Here is an 18,649-nt window from a genome sequence, read left to right as displayed (position 1 = left end):
GGCCTAAACTTAAGCGTTTGGCACTAAAATTGGGACAGGGCTTTAGGACCCAATTGGTATAAACACAAAGTGGAATAAAACTCAGCAATCACAGAAAAAGAAGACCGTCTTCGCGAGTCTCGTCTCAGATTTTTACCTCCTAATTTTCCATAGTGATGCCACCCCTGCGTTGGCCGTTACAGCAAAACTGGCCGCTGAAACATTTCGTTTTCTATCGTTTTTCTTCGATTCGGCTTTTTGCGCCACATTCAAGTTGAAGAACCGTCGGGATAAGGACCAGTTTTTTTTAATCCGCTGTTTGAACACAATTCTTGTGCGATTCCACCGTAAATTTCTTGAAAAGACAAACCAGTTTCATAAAGCATCAAAATGTCCCAAAAAGGATCCGCCAAAGCCAAGACAACGAAGCAAACAAAATCGTCCCGCGCTGGGCTGACTTTCCCGGTCGGAAGGATCACGACTGCCCTGAAGCGTGGCAAATACGCCGAGCGCATCGGAACAGGTGCCGGAATCTATATGGCGGCCACTCTGGAATACCTGTTGGCCGAAGTACTGGAACTGTCCGGAAATGCAGCGAAGGACAACAAAAAGAGCCGGTAAGTTTTGAACGAAGTCAAAAAGCAAAATGTCCATTTTGTAGCTGATCCTTTGTTTCACCTTTTAAGCATTGTTCCACGCCACATTCAGCTGGCCGTTCGAAATGACGACGAGTTGAGCAAGCTGCTGAGTCATGTGTCCATCTCCCAGGGCGGAGTGCTACCCAGTATTCACTCGGCGTTGCTGCCGAAGAGTACCTTGATCAAAAAGGCGTCTGCAGCCGGGGGCGATTCCAACCCTAGCCAGGAGTATTGAGGAGGAGGCCATCCCCACCGCCGCAGAGAGACAGAGCAGAGCTTGCGTTACGGCGGAATCATCACAGTACCTTCCTTTAGGACCATGACAAGTTACTTATTTTAAGATTAGGAACGCGTGCCACTGGCACTGTTAGTTTGTAAGACTTTTGATTGAATTTGCCGCTTTCGAGATTAAATATGTATTTTAACGATTACCAATTTTCTGCGTACAATTTTTTGGCTAGCTATATTGGGATAAGTTCAATGTAAACTCTTTTGGGAACTTCACAGGTACCTATACAGGGCTGGAAGCTGGTCTCGTCATAGAGACTTGGTTTCTATTCTAATGCAAGCCTCTAAAAAGTTTTTTAAAGGAAGGTGTCTTAAGTCAACCAAAATGGTTTCTAAAGTCACTTGCTATGCTTGCAGTGAACCCTGCTGACTAATTCTAGAGGTTCATAAGAAACCTTCAGATACCATTACACGACTATTCCACAGATTCTTCAGGAATTTCCTTGAGATCTATAAATTCTGTTAGCAGTGATTCATGGGGAATTACTTCAGAATTTGCTCCAGGGAATCCTTAAGCACTCCAACGCTTGTACCTCCTATAATTTCCACAAGAATTACTGTGAATATTTTTCCATACTTGTTACTATAGGAGCTCTTCCAAGCAAATCGACAAAGAATCATTCCAGAGATTTCGAAAAATTCGATTAGGAATTTTCCAGGAAGATCTACATGAATTCCTATGCTAATTTCTCTCGTTTCCCTTTCAGTCCCATACGGATTCCTTCAAGAATTCATATTTTTAAGATACTACATACCCACTTTCCTATTACCGCAATTTGGTGGTTTGTACGCACCATTGAAAATCTGACAATGCTACTATGCTTTGGCATTAAAAATGCTAACATTTACATAAGTGATTTTCCCTTCTTTTGATCATACGTGTCCACAAAGAATTGGACATCGTTGGCCAATCCGGATACATGCCCGAAAATATAGTGTACATCTCCTATTCCATGAGTGATTCTTGATAAAATTTCAATATATTTCGAATGTATTTATGTCAACGTATATAAATATAGTATATATGAACTCTAGCAATCGCATGTAGGTCATTTCTGTATCACAATAATTACTTGACCATTTGACATGTTCAGATATAGGAGCCCTAGAACCACTGTTGTAAGCAATCACGGAAGTCGACACGTTTTCGCTGATATTCAGCAGCGCTTCCCTTAAACATGCACAACACGAGCGATCAAACGAATGTCGAAAAGAAAAGTGTCAATTGAATGCCACTAACCGCGATAGCTTTGCTAGGCAACATTACGGTTTTGTTTGTTTCTGTTCTGCTATCACTGTATGTGTGTCACATTCGACATAACAGGCAAGATCAATCTTTTCATGTTGTTTATGATCCGATGTCTGAATTCTATGCAAAACTTATGATTTATGCAAATGTCATCGTGTAAGACAACATTCAATTGTGCTTATTCTGCGCGGCGTGTGAGTAGAGACGAGTCGCTCTCACCGCGAGTGACGTGAGACGACTAATGTTAATTAAATGGGAGCGAGTCGACAATTGTCACCTCATTCGACTCGTGTCACCTCACACGCCACGCAGAATAGGCACGAATAATTGATACTTTTTTGTGTTTGTCGACGTTCATTCTACAGCTCGTGCTGTGACTGCTGACCATGGCAACGAAACGAACGTCGCGCAAAGTATCGAATGTTTACAGCACTGCATAGAACTCTCATTATGCGATTTTGTAGAACAGACCCGAATCTAATTTTGTTTTCTATAGAAACCAGATTTACTCGACACAAGATGGCCATTGGAAGCAAATCTGGTCATATTGAATACTTGTGACCATTTCACGTCTAGTTCAACCCTCTAATACCCAAATTTTTATTTTTGATCTAAAAATCATTTTTCGTTACCTAAAATCGTTCTAAACACGTTTCGGACAATGGTTTGTTTTTATTCGCAAGTTTATGAATTTTGGTTTTTAATAGAGATGTACTGCCCCTACTCGCATAACAGGGATTTCCTATATAAATGGGACTGTAATGCTTCCGCACCTGATAGTAATCCCATTTCCAGTGCTGCCGCTGCTCAACAAACTGCATCCGACGTCATAATTTACTATCAAAATGTTGGAGGAATGAACGGTCTGATAGACGACTATCATTTAGCCTTTTTGGATCACGGCTATGATGTCATAGTCTTGACCGAAACGTGGCTTGATTCTCGAACAGTTTCGAGCTACATTTTTGGAGAAGGATACGAGGTATTCCGCTGCGATAGAAATACGAATAACAGCTGCAAAACGGTTGGAGGTGGCGTGCTTGTGGGAGTCCATACCCGGCTTAAAGCAAGTCTAATCGAAAACGAATCCTGGATTTCTGTGGAACAAGTTTGGGTGGCTATTCAGCTTAGCGACCGCAAACTCTATCTATGCGTGGTATACATCCCTCCGGACCGGACTCGTGATATGGATTACATCAACACGCACTGTCAATCAATCGCCGTCGTCTCGGAATATGCCACCCCTAGTGACGAAATGATCGTTCTTGGTGATTTTAACTTGCCAGACATCGCATGGACTCCAACTCACAGTGGTTTTCTGTGTCCCGATTATCAACGCACTTCGCTTCACGTTGGTGCTGTCAATCTTCTTGATTGTTACAGTACTGCTACTCTGGCTCAGATCAACCACGTGATGAACGAAAATGGCCGCTACCTGGATCTCTGTTTCGTGAGTGGTCGTGATACTGCTCCTTTCATATCGACGGCCCCTGCACCTTTGGTCAAGGTTGTTTCTCATCATCCGCCGCTAGTAGTCGCCATCGAAACCAATGTTGTTCGTGATTTCATCTCTAGTCCATTGGTTGTTGCATATGACTTTCGCAAAGCTGATATCCATAGTATAGCTGAATTGGGTCCTAAAATTTGTAATGAAATCTTGTTTTTATTTAATAACACGAAAAAGCATGTTACTGTAATTACTTTAGCAATTTTTCCCGCTCAAATAATGGCTATATCATGTTTAAACTTTAATTTAAAAATTTGGTCCATAAATGAACCTTGACACTTTTGATCATGTTTGACGTTCGCTTAGTCGACAAAAACACCACAGGGGTTTTAGTTCGACCACTGGGGTTGTTCCTATCTGACATTTCATAAGGGACACGGAAAACAAAATACACCCAAAATTTGAGTTTAAGCCAAAGGATGTGACAAAATCTAATAAAAATGTTTTTGGGCTTAAACCAACGGAAAACATTAGAAAATTGAGTAAACATGTGTTTTTGGCCTAAACTTAAGCGTTTGGCACTAAAATTGGGACAGGGCTTTAGGACCCAATTGTTGTCCGAGACAGATTGGGATTGCATTCTAGATATAACAGATGTCAATAATGCAGCACTAACCTTCTCTCACGTCCTGGCATATGTCATTGAGAGGCACGTTCCTAAAAAAGTCATTCGGACCGATTCACGTGTTCCGTGGATGACCAACGATATTCTTTTGCTGAAGAGGAAGAAGAAAGCAGCGCTCAGACGGTTTACCAAATTTCGCACATGGTCATCGAAATGCTACTACGTTAGACTCAACTATGAATACAAGCGTTTGAGTCGTTTCTGTTTTCATCGTCATCAGAGTAAAATACAACGCCGACTAAAATTGCATCCCAAATCCTTCTGGAATTATGTGAACGAACAGCGGAAGGAAGTTGGTTTACCATAATCCATGACATTCAACGGCACTACTGGGTCTAACCTAGAGGAAATCTGCAATCTGTTCTCAAACAAGTTTGCAAGTGTGTTTGTAAACGAACAACTTTCCGTCGATTCCATCAATTCCGCGGCTAACAATGTGCCTTTGGCTAATCAAACGCTTAGCAGCATACACCTTACTCAAGAAACGATCTCGAAAGCGGCATCACAGCTCAAAACTTCGTTCAAGCCGGGGCCAGACGGTGTTTCAGCTGCTTTTGTGAAAAGAATGATCGGCAGCTTGTTGGAACCGCTTCTCAAGGTATTTCAGCTTTCGCTAACCAGCGGTACATTTCCGACTTGCTGGAAAACAGCCGAAATGTTTCCCGTGTATAAGAAAGGAAGCAAGCGTGACGTTAACAACTATCGTGGGATTACATCGTTGAATGCTGTAGCTAAGCTGTTCGAGCTGGCGGTCATGGATTCGCTAAGCGCACACTGCAGACAGTATTTGAGTGCTGATCAACATGGATTCACTATCGGCCGTTCTACTACTATCAACCTGCTATGCCTTACGTCGTACATCACTGAGAGTATGAATGTTCGGGCCCAGACGGACGTGATTTACACGCTTCTATCTGCGGCATTCGATAAGCTAAACCACGAAATTGCAATCTCCAAACTCGATAGGCTTGGAGTTGGAGGTAGCCTTTTGTGATGGTTCCGCTCTTACCTCACCGATCGTCAATTAGTGGTAGCTTTAGGAGAATATCGATCACCCTGCTTTTACGCGTCATCAGGCATACCACAAGGCAGTCATCTGGGTCCGTTGATTTTCCTTTTGTATTTTAACGACGTACACTTTGTTGTGGAAGGGCGTCGACTGACGTTCGCAGACGACCTAAAAATTTTTCTGCGAATATGCTCAATTGAAGATTGCCGTTATCTCCAGGACCAGATAAACGTCTTCGCTGGATGGTGTGATCTCAACCGACTAGTCGTCAATCCAGCAAAGTGCTCCGTAATCACTTTTTCACGGAAGAAACAGCCGATAATCTTCGAGTATAGCATTTTTGATACGCCAATCGAACGAGTGCAGTGCGTTAAGGATTTGGGTGTTCTGTTGGATTCGCAACTGACATTCTCCCATCATATCGCTTATATTGTCGATAAAGCATCAAGAACGCTTGGCTTCGTCTTTAGAACTGCAAAGAACTTTACCGACATCTATTGCCTAAAAGCGTTATACTGTTCCCTCGTTCGAGCAACATTGGAATATGGGTCTGCGGTCTGGAGTCCGAACTACAACACCGAATCGAATCAGTTCAACGGAGATTTCTTCGTTTTGCACTTCGGAGGCTACCTTGGAGAGACCCTTTACGCCTTCCGAGTTACAAGAGCCGCTGCCAACTGATCGACTTGCAACCTTTGCGAATTCGAAGAGACGTTTGTAGAGCTTTAACCGTCGTCGATACTCTAAACGGAAGAATCGATTGCGAAGCTATCCTACAACAAATGCATTTGAACGTGCAACCTCGTCCACTGCGGAATAGTTCGATGATGAGGCTTCCATTTCGTCGCACCAATTATGGATTGAGCAATGCTGTTCATGGTCTGCAACGTGTTTTTAATCGTGTGGCGTCGATCTTCGATTTCCATCTGACACGAAATATGCTTCGTCGTAAATTTTCTAGTTTTTTCGCTGGCCGGAGGGACTGAAGACATATTTTAAGTTTGAAATGTTTTACGATCTTAACTTTTTTATATTCAATGTTTTGTCATGTTTGTTTCGTTATATAATATGTATTTTTGTTTTTATTTTTTACTAGTGGTCCCGGCAAACTTCGTCTTGCCATCAAGTAGGCTGTTTGTAAACCGCTATGAATCGTCCCATACAAAATGACAGTTCCGTTCACTCTCGTTTTTCCGACTTTCCCGGTGAACATCCTGGAACTTTTATACACACAAACACGTCGGAACCCTTGACGAACAAAATGCAAAAAGAATCATCCAAATCTGTTGCTCCGTTCGTGAGCCATTTCGTGACATACGAACACCACTCCATTTTTATTTATATAGATATCATTGGGACTATACATAGTCTGTTGATGTAAACCTAAATAAATAAATAAATAAATAAATAAATAAATAAATAAATAAATGGGCAGTGTACCGAATAGCACTATTCGGCTTTCGGCCGAATACCGAATATAGTTAAAATATTATTATTCGGCCAAACGAATATTCGGCCGAATAATGACTCAATATTCGGCCAAATAAAACCTTAGAATAAGCCATTTTATGAGACGTTTCGAATCATATGTTTTTGTTTGTTTACCAGCTTTGAAATTTGCTGGCGGGCCCATTTATTTACGTTTCTTCTAGTGCCACATTTGGGAGGAGCTCATTCATTAATGGCGTTCAACGAGATTTTCAATCTTCCCCAGTAAAATTAAAATTAACAGGCAGGGAAGAATTTATTTCATTTACTGGTAACATCAGACATGTAACCAGTGATGTAACCACGTAGAAAAATAGCCAGAATGAGGCGAAAATGTGAACACCAACAAAAACGTTACCAGCGCCATTCACATATCATGCTAGTTTTTTAAACAAAAACAATGAGCGGCCCGCCAGAAAACGTCAACCAACTGTCTCGTAAAATGGCTTATTCGGGCGAGTAACTCTCATATGTTCGTTTCGGATTGGAAATTTTCTCGACTTCCCAGGGCATAAAGTATTATCGTACCTGACGCACGATATACGCATGCAAAAATGGTCATTGGCATAAAAAGCTCTCAGTTAATAACTTTGGAAGTGCTCATAAGAACACTAAGCTGAGGAGCAGGCTCTGTCCCAGTGGGGACATAACGCCAGAAAGAAGAAGAACACTAATATGTACGTCCTATGTCTCAAAAATTACATTTTTAATTTTGGTCTACAACGAAAAGGCAAGTTTATTTAAATAGGAAAATCTTCCAAGCTGAAGATTCTTTCATTGAGTTTTAAAAACCGTTTGAAAAAATTACAATAGTCGTATTGTGTATTTCTTTCACCACATGATGAGTGCGAAAGTGTGAATAAAAGTGCGGGATTGCATCGTATCATGTTGGTGTGTTCAGAACACTTATTCCCGGATTTACGAAAAATAAGTCCCCCGAAGACACCTATCCGATTATGTGCACAATGATACTTTTTATTAGCATATTCGCACTTGTAAAATGTTTTGTGATATTCCAGTGATGAAAGAAAGTTCTGAAGATTCGTTTTTCTGAGGTTAGGGAGTTGTATCCTATTGACGGGGTTGGTGGTCTAATGGCTATCGCTTCTGCTTCATAAGCAGAAGGTCATGGGTTCAATCCCAGGCCCGTCCCTTTCTTTGTACTTTGTAGTTGTATCTTTCACTTGCTTCTATCTACCACTCTTAATATATCACAGTTGATGTATCTATCACAGTTTATAGCATTTGCTAGAACTCGAAACGGACAGAAATAAACCGTTTCCCTACACTGTAAGCTCGTCATTACTCTTTAATGTGTGGTAAAAACACCCATTATTTTCTGATCTATGTAGACGTCAAAATAAAGGGTAAATTATTTTTTCGAATAATGGGTGTTAACTACCCTTTTATATATTCCGTTTATTTACTCTATAATGGGTGAAAATTCTCTTGTAATCCAATAATAGATTAAATTTCTCTCTCAGACTAGCAGCAGTTTTAATAATTTGTTTAGTTGATCCCGTACCAATAAAAAAATCAGGATTGGCAGTAACTCCAAGGTATGTGAATTCAAGTTCATTCCCTGTCGTGTTCTAACTGGTTAAACTATCAAATTTCACAGGATGTTTGTATACGCTTCCATTCGTTCAGCATTATGTCATGCCTTCCTTTACGTCTGATACATAGGCAGTCTGCTAACCAAACCAGCAAGTCTCTCTGCCATAAAACTACCCCATCCTTCCACCCTTCCCGCATAAACTGGCGTTGACGCAGTGGTATATACGGTCAACCGTGGGAGCCAAATGAATTCATCATTAATTCCTTCCCCTTCCCCTCATTGGTCAGCATTCTGACGTGGTGCCTTTATCGCCTAAAAATAGAAGATCATCAGCACTTATACACTGAGGGTGTCTGTTAATCCTAAGCAGTCATCTGGTTGGGCAATTCAATAAATTATTTGGCAATTCAATAAATTATTTGGCAATTCAATAAATTCAGTGATATAAGTTAGTAACCAAATGCTGTTTTAAAATAAAAAATTCCCATGTTTGGGGTGCTGTCTCTCAGCTTCTGGTAGTCCGATTTGGCTGGAATTTGGATGACGAACTACAAATAACTTGAAGTTTTGCCTGTATGGGAATTATTACATTGCAGTCATTTTAGAGAGAGTTCCAGAGGATTGTTCAAAAACAAAAGTAAGTAACAGTTTCTCAAACTTCCAACACAAGCGCATGGAAGAATGGTAGTCGGAGAACTGTCAAAACGTATGGAAAATAATGAAAATCGTAAATTACTTGCAGTTAGGAAACTTGATCAAAAAAGTAGTGATTAGAAATCAAGTGTAAAGTGAATACATAACTTTTTGTGTTTAGTTCATCTTCCGTGGTGCTTTCTTTACTTCAGGATTTCGATTTTACTACCACTGAAAAAGAGCCATCTATTGCCTTTTCAGTTTTGAATATCGCCCTATTCGGACTACCAGAAGCTGAGATCAGTGCTGTTAAATGTCAGTGCGCATCGTACCTTCGTGCTGTGCGTACACGAATTCTCTCTGCTCTTGGAAGTTTTCTTAAAAACTACCTAAAGCAATAAAACAGTACTTTTCAGTGCTACAAAAACAGTAATTTTCAGTGCTAAAATTAAAAACGGTACTTTTCAGTGCTACCAAAACAGTACTTTTCAGTACTATTTTTTCTACTATTGATCCCTTTACGATCCTTGTTTGGACCCGTGCCTTCGATTTTTCGTTGGACCCGTTGGCGAAAGCTAGCGGTGGTAATCCTTCTTGGACACCGTCTAGGGAAAAAACCTCTCGAAGGCACGTCTTCTTTCGTTTATTAACTAAACATGGTATCAACAACAAACAAAAGGAAGGGTGAATCTCTGAATTCACTACTTCCTTCCAAAAAAGTGGGTTTTAAAACTGTCACTACACGTGGCAAGGAAGAAAGGACGTTTCCCCGGAATGCGAACTTTCTTCCAAGGGTGAAATGAATAATTGTATCGAAATGAGCAATCAGTTCGATGCTCTAGACAAATTTTCCGAACACCAAATCGAAGCAGCCTCTAGCCCAGGCTCTTTGATTCAAGTGAGGAAGCAAAGAGTGCCGCCTATCGTGGTCAGTTGTTCCGAATTTGCGGGATTTAGGCAGGAGATCTTGAACTCCATTAGGGGAATCAAGGTTTCCTTCCAAATCGCAAAGAAAGGAGACTGTCGCGTTTTGCCGGAAACTCTTAAAGATCGTGAACTTCTTCTCAAACATCTTGAAGAGAAGAAGCACACATTTTTTACTTATGACGACAAAACTGAACGTTTGTTCAAAGTTGTCTTGAAAGGTCACTTAAGTGACTATAAATCACCTGAAGAGATCAAAAATGGAATAAATGATATACTTGGATTTTCTCCAGTCCAAGTAATCATTATGAAAAAGAGAACCCAATCTGGCATTGTTCGGAAAGGGCTTTCTCAAGAATTTTATTTAGTTCACTTTAACAAAAAAGAACTAAATAATATTAAAGCTTTAGAAAAAGCAAAACTTTTGTTTGATGTCCGTGTGACATGGGAACATTTCCAGAAACCTGGAGGAAATTACCAGAACCCCACTCAGTGCCGTCGGTGCCAAAAGTGGGGTCATGGTACAAATAATTGTCGCATGGATGCTAAATGCATGATTTGCGGAGGTTCTTCTCACGCTAAGGACGTCTGTCCAGTGAAGGAAGATACCACTAAATTCATATGCTGTAATTGCGGGGCTAACCATAAGTCCAATTTTTGGAATTGTCTTTCACGCAAAAGGGTCATTGAGGCTCGTGCCAGGCAGATGAAAGATAATATCCGTTACGATAACGGTCGTTTCCGGAATTTGCCTGGTAGAGTATCGAACAATGCTCATTTTTCAGTTAACGATCGCTTGATCATAAATCATACCCATCAGGAAGATCATAATCATGCTCATTCACAAACTAATTTTAATCCGTCGGGTAGCCGTTCGAATCTTTCAATTTCGAATGTATCTACCTACGGTAAATCCTTTGCCGATATCGTAGCAAGAAATTCGAACTCCTCCCCTGTTCGATCCATGGGTACCCATTCTACTTGTTTCAAATCAAATGGAAAAAACCCTACCGCCACAGGTAACTCCGCATCTTCGTCTACCGAAAATTCTAATGGGAAATCACATGACATGTCTGCCTCTGATTTTAATTTTCTAACTGAACAATTGAATCTAATGATTGATGCAATGTTCAAAGCCACCACTATGACTGAAGCAGTCCATGTAGGTGTAAAATTTACAAATCAAATTGTTATTGGATTACGTTTTTCTAATGGATCCAAATAATAATTTAAATATTTTAAATTAGAATGCTCGTTCTCTGAATGGTAAAGAGGACGAGCTGTTTAATTTTCTTACGGTTAATAACGTGCATATAGCAGTTATTACAGAAACGTATTTAAAACCTGGATCTACACTCAAAAGAGATCCTAACTTTTTTGTTTATCGTAATGATCGACTTGATGGGGCATGTGGGGGAGTTGCAATCATCATTCATAGGCGTATAAAACATCAACTGTTTTCATCATTTGAAACTAAAGTTTTTGAAACTTTAGGTGTTTCTGTTGAAACACAGTTTGGTTTTTTCAATGCTCTGGGCAGCAAGTTAATTTGCTCCAAACTGACTTGCGTAAATTGACTCGCAATAAGTCAAAATTTTTTGTCATTGGTGACTTTAATGCCAAACATCGGTCATGGAATAATTCTCAAAGTAATTCCAACGGCAGAATTTTATTTGATGAGTGCTCTTCAGGATATTTCTCAATTAAATACCCTGATAGCCCCACATGTTTTTGTCATCTTTGTAGCCAACTGATTACTCATGCTGATTTTGATTCTAATCATGTCCCTGTTACATTTCAAATATCCCAAGAAGCGATTCTCAATCCTATCAGCTCCACTTTCAATTATTTACGAGCTGACTGGAATACATATGAAACGTATGTTGACTCTAATCTTGATGTTAACATTTCTTTAGAAACTAAACTTGATATTGACAATGCTCTTGAAACTTTAACAAATTCCATTGTTGAAGCCAGGAGCATTGCAATTCCAAAATGTGAAGTAAAATTTGAATCCGTGATTATAGACGATGATCTTAAACTCTTGATCCGTCTTAAAAACGTGAGGAGAAGGCAATTTCAACGCACTCGCGATCCTGCTATGAAAATTATATGGCAGGACTTGCAGAAAGAAATCAAGAAACGTTTTGCTCAATTAAGAAACAAAAATTTTGAAAACAAAATTTCTCAATTGGACCCTGGCTCTAAGCCCTTTTGGAAATTATCTAAAATTTTGAAAAAACCTCAGAAGCCAATTCCGGCATTGAAAGAGGAAAACAAATTATTACTAACTAATTGCGAAAAAGCTCAAAAACTTGCTATGCAGTTTGAAAGTGCGCACAATTTTAATTTAGGACTTACTAGTCCAATTGAAAATCAAGTTACTCAGGAGTTCGAAAATATTCTCAATCAAGAGAACGTTTTCGAAAATGCCTGGGAGACTGATTTGGAAGAAGTGAGAACTATTATTAAAAATTCAAAAACATGAAAGCTCCTGGCGATGATGGAATTTTCTACATCCTCATCAAGAAACTTCCAGAAAGTAGCTTATCATTTCTAGTTGGTATATTTAACAAATGTTTTCAATTAGCATATTTTCCTGACAAATGGAAAAATGCTAAGGTTGTTCCAATTTTAAAACCAGACAAAAATCCTGCAGAAGCTTCTAGCTATCGTCCAATCAGTTTGCTTTCCTCCATCAGTAAACTTTTTGAAAAGGTTATTTTGAACAGAATGATGGCCCACATCAACGAAAATTCAATTTTTGCCAATGAACAGTTCGGATTCCGCCATGGACATTCGACCACTCATCAATTTTTACGTGTAACAAATTTGATCCGTTCCAACAAATCTGAAGGCTATTCTACTGGTCTTGCTCTTCTAGACATAGAAAAAACATTCGACAGTGTTTGGCATGAAGGTTTGATTGTAAAATTGAAAAACTTTAATTTTCCAACATACATTGTTAGAATAATTCAAAGTTATCTGTCAAATCGTACACTTCAGGTTAATTATCAGAACTCCAGATCTGAAAGACTTCCTGTAAGAGCTGGTGTTCCTCAAGGCAGCATTTTGGGACCAATATTATACAATATTTTCACATCTGACTTACCTGAGTTACCTCAGGGATGTCAAAAATCTTTGTTTGCGGATGACACAGGCCTCTCCGCCAAAGGACGAAGCCTGCGTGTCATCTGTAGTCGATTGCAAAAAAGTTTGAATATTTTTTCTTCATACTTGCAAAAATGAAAGATTTCTCCTAATGCTTCCAAAACTCAACTAATAATATTCCCACATAAACCAAAAGCTCTTTATTTAAAACCTTCAAGTAGACATGTTGTCACGATGAGAGGGGTTCCAATAAATTGGTCAGATGAATTTAAGTATCTAGGGCTCATGCTAGATAAGAATTTAACTTTCAAAAACCACATTGAGGGCATTCAAGCCAAATGTAATAAATATGTAAAATATCTCTATCCCCTTATTAATAGAAAATCAAAACTTTGTCTTAAGAACAAGCTTTTGATATTCAAACAAATTTTCAGGTCAGCCATGTTGTATGCTGTACCAATATGGACTAGCTGTTGTAATACCAGGAAGAAAGCTCTGCAGAGAATTCAAAATAAAATTTTGAAAATGATTCTGAGACTTCCTCCCTGGTATAGTACCAATGAGTTACATAGAATATCCAATGTTAAAACATTGGAACAAATGTCAAATACAATCATTAATAATTTCAGGCAAAAATCGTTACATTCTTCTATTACCACGATTAATGAGTTATATGTTTAGGTTAAGTTAGGTTAAGTCTATTAAAACGTTTTTTTTTTCTCTTATAAGCAGGTGAAATCAACTCACCTGTAAAAAAAAACTGAACTGCTACGGCAAATGAAATGTAATATGTTGTTAACAAAATGTTAATTAAATCTTAAATTTGTTTTACCAAATTAGGATGATAGTGTTGTCTAACACAGAACACCTAGATATAAGAAATGAATGTAATGTTTGGAATGATACTAATAAAGAAATTAAAAAAAAAGTGCTGTTAAATGTCAAAAATTTGGAAAATTTCAAATGCTGATAGCACTTTTCCATGCTAAATATCCCATTAGCAAGTTGTGCCAACCGATAGTAATTTGGAAAATGTCACCGGGAAAAACATTTCCCGATGACTTTTTCCACGGGGAAGGATGATATTAGCAATATTCAATTGTCAAAGTCACGTGATATTCGTGATAGTTAACAGCACTGGCTGAGATACAGCACTTCAATCTTGGGCATTTATTATGGAAAAATAGCATTTAGTTACTAACTTATGTCACTGACTGTATAACCCACGTAAGAATACCTGACTGTGCCTTTTTCAACTAAAGGAATTTCTTTTTGCTCTAATCTAAGTACTATTCATTTGTGTTGACCTACATGGCATTTTAGGAAAATATTTGATTGTCTATTTCAGTTGACAGCATCTGGTGGGTCACTTGAGACTATAAAGAACATACCTAATGAATATCGTACGCATACTCTGGCCTTCCTATGTGCCTTCTAGCTTTTAGCAAGACTGTGATGATCGCACACGAAATCGTCGTCCGTGGTCGCTGGCAATCGCGTTTTGTCGACTTAGTCTAGCCGTCTTAATTACTGCTTTAGAGCCTTTCTCGGCGCGATAAAGAAGACTGTAAATAGAAATCAAATTACACAAAATAACATATAACAAATATGAATTTTAATTGATGCAACCTGTTTTCTGAGTTGTACTGTCTAAATTCCAAAATGCGCACGGGTAACGGATACGGCACACGATTACAGTAACTGCTTCGAAATCTCTTGGAAAAATCTCCCTCCGCTAGCTTACAGTGTCCAAATTGTCTTTTAAGTGTCAACGCAGGCATGTCTTCCTCATCGCACAACTTCTTCCGTCGAATCACATTCCGCACATGTTCGATAGTTTCGCGCCACCAAATTCTGGCACGTGATATCTCATCAACCGAATGCAGCGATAGTTTATCATCACTTAGAACAGATAGATTGTATTCACTCCGAACTCCAGCGTATTTTGGACACCATTCTTGGTACGGGTCGAAGAACATAAACTTATGCTCCACAGACGACATCCGATGGTGGTGACTGCGCTTCAGGGAAGCCTGCGTAGGTGTGTTCAAACGACTGATCAAGGAATCCATGTTGCTTCCGCGACGCTTGAGACGTCGCTTACGATTCCCCATTTCAATCGCTTCCTGTTCTTCGGATTTTTTATCCGATCGCTTTGTCACTTTGACATTGGTCCGCGCTTCATTTGCACTGTTATCGCCGAATATCCCACGCACCTCAGCGATCTTGATAAGGTATTTCGAGTTCAGCTGAATAACCTCCTTTCGTTTGATTAGCGACAAAAATACGCCATCTTCCTCAAAATCCAAACAAGCATCTCGGTTTGGGCAGAAATCTGGTAGATCTGCCGTTTCGAACTGATCACTCAAGGGTACTTCAATCTCTTCTTCGGACGCTTTACGTGACTCTCCTTCTGCATCAAGATCATTATCGCCAGATGCAGCCGTTGGTTCTTCCGTCTTTTTTATCGTATCTTGGCGACCCATCATGAGACGGTTCACTATCTGGTTCCCTGCTGCCTCTGCCAAAGCAGCCTGTTCCTTCTCTTTTGCAGCTTGAAAATGAACATCGTACGCCCTCTGGTTGATGTATTCGATGACCTTTTCAACCATGACTTCGTTCTCGGTAGGCACGATCGAATGTGTCTGGTACAGAATAAACTGAACTTGCGGCCTAGCCATAGCGTGCTTCAGCGTTTCACGTTGCTGTTCGAGTACCTTAGCAACTCGTTTCCTGCTGTTGTCGGTCGTTTCCGACTCGGATAGCACCTCCAACATGGAGAGATCGCCACCGCGACTACAAATCAGGTCTATTGGGTCGCTAACTGCCGAGTACGAACTCGGAGGGTTTGCAAAGATGCCTACTACCTTATCGATCATGTTCGCTCCGTGTGGAACGTCCACGAAGTTTTCAGCGTAAAGCCGCACGTTAGTTACTCCAAGTGCATTCATATACGCCCGGTAACTGCTCAGTTTGCTGCCACATCCAAAGGCGATGAAGTTTCGACATCTCTTACTGTTGATCAACAGCGACGCCAGGAAGGCCGTAGATCTAGGAGAGGAAATGTGCGTTTGTACCACGTCTCCGTACAACTCGTAGAATTCCAGCAAGTTCGTGAAAAATGTAGGACCGATCATGAAAGACCTGTCTTGTATTATGATCTCGTGCTTTGCAAAAACCTCAGATCGTATGAATTCAGTCCGATTTTCCGGGTACAGATAGATGACTTGAGGACAGAGTTTGTCCCATTTGTACTTTCCTACTGATAGTGGGATGTAGATTCGTTCTTTCGGATTAAAGAGGTTCAGTAAGCTAGATTGCGAAACTATCGGCTCCTCTATTAGCTCGAACCCTATTGATCTCATATGCTCGTTTGCCAGCCGTTTGGTTTTAATACGGAAAGTGTTCATCCACCCGGTGATTATCGGGTTTGATACCACGACGGCCACCTTGTCGTCCTGTAGATGTGGTGGGAGTAGCGTGATCAAGCTGTAAGCACTGTTCTGTATACGGATGCGTGTTAGGGCGGCGGCAATTTTAACACTATTGCTCTCCAAGCAGTATTCTATATCTGAAAGATCATGTTAAGTTCCTAAAATTGAGTCGGGAAGTTGAAAGATTTGAAGCTTACCCAACAAATCAGCTTCCTTGAATAGGATATTCTTGAGACGTACGACTTCAGGCTCCCGTTTGGAAAACTTTCTCAGATACATATCATACAAAAGAAGCCAAACACGTGTCGATTCATGTTCAAGCTGGAATGAAAATCATAGACAATTTTTCATGTTACAGCTATTGAAAAAATTTGAGCAAAAGAAGTTTCCATCAAATTTATTGAATACTGTGCTCAATACATTATTATTTGAAAAAAAAAAACCTTGAGATTAGAGGCTGTCCCCCCATAGTAAGATTTTTTGTATTTCAAAAAATGGTTTGTGCTACTCTTCCCCGAATGTCGGTTCCCCCAATGTCGTTTCCCTGGACGCCAGTTCCTCGAATGCCAGTTCCCCGAACATCCCGATTCCCCGAATAGCCCACTTCCCCGAAAAGTTTTTGGCACTCATATTTGACATAACTGTATACATTTCAGGGGGGTGAATGTACTGGTCATCTGATATGCACCCTTCTTTATTTGATTGGCGGTTCTTACGAGTTTTTCCGTCCTCAGCATTTTTGGCAACATGTGTATAGTCGAGAATGACTAAATACCTCCTTCTTTTGATCGCTTACCATTCTTTCTAATTCACCATCCTGCCACTGAAAGCTATTACAGCACCTATTTGAACTGCTACATTTTTCAGGGAAACGGGTCATTCGGGGAACTGGCGTTTGGGGAACCGACATTCGGGGAGAAGTAGCACAATAAAAAATGTATGACGCATAAGAAATCTCTTACCACCTCTCCCCCCATAAACCCTTACGTAATTAATGGACAGTCCCTTTGTGTAGCGGTCCAAGTTGAGTACCAAACGATCAACTAAAACAAGATTAGATGCTTTCTAGGAGTCCACAATGGTAAACGCGCAGTTATTCAGGAAAACCATCCTGAAGGTATAAAGTGACCAGATGTGTCCCGCAAAATCCAGGACGCTATGCCAGATCTTAGGCAGCGTCCATTTATTACGTAAAGTAACGCTAAAAATGACAATTTTGGACCCCCTCCGTAACGGGTTTTGTATGGAAAATTTAAAATTTTTGTATGAGCCGTAACGCTTGAGCCTACTTCCTCGTCCGCCTAGAGCGTTACGTTGCCTCATATTCTATGGATTTCCCTAAATTAAATGGACAATTATACGAAGAGGGGCGTATAAAGCTTGTACAAAGTATCAAATAAATTTGATTCGAAATTGTTATACAACTCCTTAGCAAACTCTCCAAGGAAAATTACAGGAAAGGCCGAATTTAAAGTTCGAGCTGTTCAAGGTTAAGGTGAAGATGAAACGAAGCCAAATTTCAAATTTTCAAGAGCACGGATCTGAAGAACCAAACATCCGTTTGAGCTGAAAACCTAATCGATTGGTTACCACCAGCAAGAGACCAATCGATTAAGTTTTCAGCTTAAACGGATGTTCGATTCTCCAGATCCGTGCTCTTGAAAATAACAAGTTTGGCTTCGATTCCTCTTCACCTTTAGGTTCTCTAAATTTGTACTCTTGAAAATTTGAAGTGTGGTTTCGGTTTATCTTCACCTTAAGACCAGTGCTCTCCAGAAAATTTTTTTCTGAGTTTCAAGAGAAATTCTCACACGAGTTCTTTCCAAAGAATTATGAACTGGCGAAAAACCAGTAGAATTGAAATAATTTTCTAAAAATTCCTTCGAGAAAAAGCTTTGAGAAGAAATTCCTCCATATACTTATTCTTTATTTTATATTAGTCTAATGTTCAAACATGTCAACGATTCATTTTTTTTCATTCCGCCGAAAATCTTTTCATTGATTCCTACGGAAATCATTTCAGGAACTTTTCTGTGATTTGACAAGAAATTCCATTAAAATACCTTCAACCACTTATCAGGAAATATCCATGTTATTATTTATTTATTGGGTTTTAATTCAATTAACTTGATAAAACCTCGCCAACAATATTTTGTCAATTCACTCGGTTCATGGCCGCTTCACTCCATCCTCGACTGCGACTCAC

The 18,649-nt window shown here is 39.8% G+C and overlaps 2 protein-coding genes across 2 annotated transcripts in view; one reads left to right on the top strand and one right to left on the bottom strand.

The window, feature by feature from the left end:
* The first annotated feature begins 221 nt into the window (after nt 1-221).
* Nucleotides 222-1,052, top strand: LOC5576406 (histone H2A-beta, sperm). The gene is made up of 2 exons (XM_001662574.2): nt 222-596; nt 666-1,052. The coding sequence occupies exons 1-2, from the start codon at nt 370-372 to the stop codon at nt 850-852; spliced, it is 414 nt and encodes a 137-aa protein (XP_001662624.1). The 5' UTR covers nt 222-369; the 3' UTR covers nt 853-1,052.
* A 13,256-nt stretch (nt 1,053-14,308) lies between these two features.
* Nucleotides 14,309-18,649, bottom strand: part of LOC5576403 — a 28,748-nt gene continuing 24,407 nt past the window's right edge. The window contains exons 4-6 of the mRNA XM_021852321.1: nt 16,641-16,764; nt 14,639-16,580; nt 14,309-14,574 (exon numbers count right to left, since the gene is read on the bottom strand). Of these exons, the coding sequence (XP_021708013.1) occupies nt 14,451-14,574; nt 14,639-16,580; nt 16,641-16,764 (2,190 nt within the window). The 3' untranslated portion in view covers nt 14,309-14,450. The remainder of the gene's footprint in view (nt 14,575-14,638; nt 16,581-16,640; nt 16,765-18,649) is intronic.

This window comes from Aedes aegypti, chromosome 3 (assembly GCF_002204515.2).
Source record: "Aedes aegypti strain LVP_AGWG chromosome 3, AaegL5.0 Primary Assembly, whole genome shotgun sequence".
In the NCBI taxonomy this organism is placed as follows: Eukaryota; Metazoa; Arthropoda; class Insecta; order Diptera; family Culicidae; genus Aedes; species Aedes aegypti.
Note: the sequence above shows the minus strand (reverse complement) of the source record. Positions and strands in the feature narration are given on the sequence as shown.